Here is a 3576-nt window from a genome sequence, read left to right as displayed (position 1 = left end):
AACGGTGAAGAAAAAAAAAAAAAAACCCGGAGGTGGGATGATGGGAAGGAACCGAGGGGGACGAACCAGCGCAGACACACACACGCAGCTGCAGACCGAGCTCAACCGAACCGCACCAACACAGACACGGTTGAAATAAAAAAAAAAATTTTAAAAAGCATAACGGTAATAATCACGTAGAAGTGGGTCAGAAACGAGTGTGGATGAAATAAATCCCGCGAGAATGAAGGATGGAGGATGCGAGGCTGCTGGCGTGGGTGAGGAGAGGGGGGAGAAATAACAGCCAGAAAAACTACAAAAAAAGAAAATCATCATCCGTACCTGCACAAGTGGACATTTGGAACGGTTTTTTTTTTCTTTTTTTTTTTCCTGGCTCCTCACGACGCACAGAGCCTTCAGGTTTGAAGGCGGTGGTTCAGAGCGTTAGCCGCAGGTGTTCTTTGTGTTTATATCCAGGCCATCGCACCAGCCCCGTTATCCTCCTTCAGGTAAACTTTCTGATGATGAAGAGGAGGAGGAGGAGGAGGATGGTGACGATGAGGGTGAGGACAGTGATGGCTCCTGCACGGACCAACACAGTCACCGCGGTGTCGTCAGCAGCAGCAGCAGCAGCAGGAGGAGCAGGAGGAGCAGGAAGAAAAGGTGCTTTCCAGCTCCTGGCTCTCACATCCTCCACCTCATAACGGTGTCGGTGTATAACAGATAGGCTTTACTGATTTATAATTGGTTGATCCGCTGGTAGAGGAGGGGGGGCACAGGTGAGGAAGCGTCCAATGAGGGAGCCTGCTGTCTTAGGTTTGCCTAAATTTAAAGTTACGCTGCAGCCTACGTTTTAAAGTCACGTTTTGTTTTTTTGTTTTTTTAAATGTTGTCGGGAGTTCAACTAAAAACCACTCCAAACACCGCGAGATGACGAGCGTCAACATCCTGTGTGTGAAATACACACTAATATAGTTGACATTCACATTCATAAATGTGTTTGCCAAAAAAAAAAATATCTCCGAGATATTTTTTAACCCGAATTCACAGGTGCAAACAGCGGAACACGTGCAGTGGCAGCGGTTTGTAACAACAGGGGGGGGAAAAAACTATATTTTTCTTAACTGTTTAACTGTCACACAAAGTAAGAAAAAAAAAACCCACTCGTGACACTGTGTAAATCCAGAGCCGGAGTCTGAACAACACATTTCAGAGCCTTACCTCAACCGAAGGACCATGTGGTGGAGCAGTTAGAGCAGGGAGGGGCGGAGGAGATAAAATAAACATCCCATCTCTCCTGGCCATCACCGGCCGAAGTCAGCTTCAACCGAAGCCAACGTTTAAAAACAACAACACGGTTTTTCCGCTGCGGCGGTTTTCGATCCACCGCCGACACACGAACACAAACTAACTAAACCGTTGGACCTCCACGGAGCCGCAAACTGAAGCATCCGGGGCCGAGTGAGCAGCAAGTTAGCACCGAAGTAATCCCGCAGCAACCTCGCCCTAAAATTTTCATCCACCAAAAAAACAAAAAAAAACAAAAAAAACAAAAAAAAAAGCTGCAAACTGCGCTCAACAGGGCCACGCCGGGACGAGTCCGCCTCCCAGAGCGGGCGTTAACAGTTGGCCAGGGTGAGAAAAGTGGCAGGAAAGTGTGTAGAAATAAAGTGTAAGAAACGCGGAGGAGCTCGAAGCGCCTCTGCCGCTTATTCTAACAGTCGGATAACGGTTCACTCAGGCAGGAGGCTCCATGCGCCGCTAGGCGGAGAGAGAGCCGCCAGCCAGGTATAACGGTACAGCAGCACCACCGCTCCGGGACAGCAGAAAGTCCCACAAATGTACTCCAAGTTACTCCCAAAAAAGTCCAGAAGGAGTTTTCCCGGATAGAAAACCTCCCCGTAGTTGCCCCGGAGCCGCTCGGCGGCGGCAGCGGAGGAGTTCGGACTTACCGCTGCTCCTCTTCGGGTTCGCCTGTTTTCTGCGCTTACACCTGGGGCCATCCGCCATGATCCTCTCGCTCTGAGTCTGAAACGCAGCCGCTCAGCTCGTCACCTCCTCCCTCCCCTTTCCTCCTCCTGTCCCCCCTCCCTCCCTCCAACTCCTCACCCATACTCTCACCCCTCCTTTCCCCGCCTGTCCGCTTTACGACATCACCTTCCTCTCTCCCCCCTCCCGGAACACCTGGTTTGCGACACACTGACCGCCTTTACGTTAGCACCTTCTGCGAACACCTCATGGCTGCTGTGTGCCGGTCACTCTCCCCTCTGCTCCTCCTGTCTCTCCCCCCCAAAAGGAAGAATTAACATTTAAAGTGGTTCTATATGGATATAGGTAAAATAAAAAAATATTTTAAAATAAATAGTGTAATTTATGCTGAATCTATGCAATAAAGTTAAAAGCCACCATTTTCCTACTTTATTACTAACTAATAAACACCTCACCGTTTGAGTTCATATAACTTGATACTTCATATAATTTGTTTTCTAGTTCATTGTTGAATTTTAAGTGAAAATTAAGAAAAAAAAAATCAATGTTTTATTACAAAGTAATTACCAAGTAGCAACAAACATTAAGTAACAGGTGCTGAAAAAAAAGTGTCTAAAACCACAGAGGTAGACAGACGAGTAGGAGGGTTAGGAAACATAAGGTTCACGGCCTCCCGACGGGGCCGTCTGGAAGAATAACAGGCCATAATAACCAGAGGAAGTTTGACACAAACCGTGACAAATAGAATTGTTTGTTCACATTTAAAACCTGGTGATCCAGAAATATCTGTGGGCAGTTTTGTCCTGAGCTGCGACAGAAGTTCAGTGACAGAAGTTCACGGCAGGTCAGGGGAGTGGACCTCACCGCTCCTGTTGAGCTATTCTTGTACCTGAGGACGATCAGGTTTCCAGTGCAGACACACACACACACACACACACCAGGTGCAGCAGCAGCGACAACCAGCAAACAGGAAAATCTCTGCTCCACAATCGGACAAACGACGAAGGAAAACACGTGAGAGTGGAGCCGAGGAGCAGGCACAGAGGGATTGATGGGAAATCTGAGGAGTGAAAATCATCTTTACTGGGCACACACACACACACACACACACACACACACACACACACACACAGACATGGGTCAGCCACCCACATGTGACGTAAACACGTTACAACAACAACAACAACAACAACTCCAGAGTCACCGTGAGGTTGAAGGTGTGTGTGTGTGTGTGTGTGTGTGTGTGTGTGTGTGTTTGCTGACAACAGTCGAACAAATGCAAAACATTCGACAACAGAAATCATGCAAATAAAAAAAAAAAAACTCGATCGACATCTGAAGCTAAAGTGGCTAAAACTGGTCGCTAACAGTTCAATCAACACACACACACACACACACACACACACACCAGTCACAGGTAGGAAGAAGAATTCAATCTCCCACTGACAGGATATGAAGGGCCACAAAATCCTCTTCTCATTGGGAGAGAAGGTGTGTGTGTGTGTGTGTGTGTGTGTGCATGACAACGTCTCTCCAGGTGATTTGCCGTCCTGCTGCTGCCTGACAACTCAAAGAGGAAATGATTCCATTATTCGATGCTAATTTTGT

General features: G+C 47.6%; 1 protein-coding gene across 2 annotated transcripts in view; it reads right to left on the bottom strand.

The window, feature by feature from the left end:
• Positions 1-2060, bottom strand: part of LOC103396793 (zinc finger E-box-binding homeobox 1-like) — a 36324-nt gene extending 34264 nt beyond the window's left edge. Inside the window, exon 1 of one of the 2 annotated variants that reach the window (XM_008335017.3) lies at positions 1932-2060. In XM_008335017.3, coding sequence (XP_008333239.1) covers positions 1932-1989 — 58 coding nt within the window. In that variant the 5' untranslated portion in view covers positions 1990-2060. The other variant, XM_017042140.2, reaches the window with a different exon arrangement.
• Between the last annotated feature and the right edge of the window lie 1516 nt (positions 2061-3576).

This window comes from Cynoglossus semilaevis, chromosome 20 (assembly GCF_000523025.1).
Source record: "Cynoglossus semilaevis isolate Cse_v1.0 chromosome 20, Cse_v1.0, whole genome shotgun sequence".
Classification (NCBI taxonomy): Eukaryota; Metazoa; Chordata; class Actinopteri; order Pleuronectiformes; family Cynoglossidae; genus Cynoglossus; species Cynoglossus semilaevis.
Note: the sequence above shows the minus strand (reverse complement) of the source record. Positions and strands in the feature narration are given on the sequence as shown.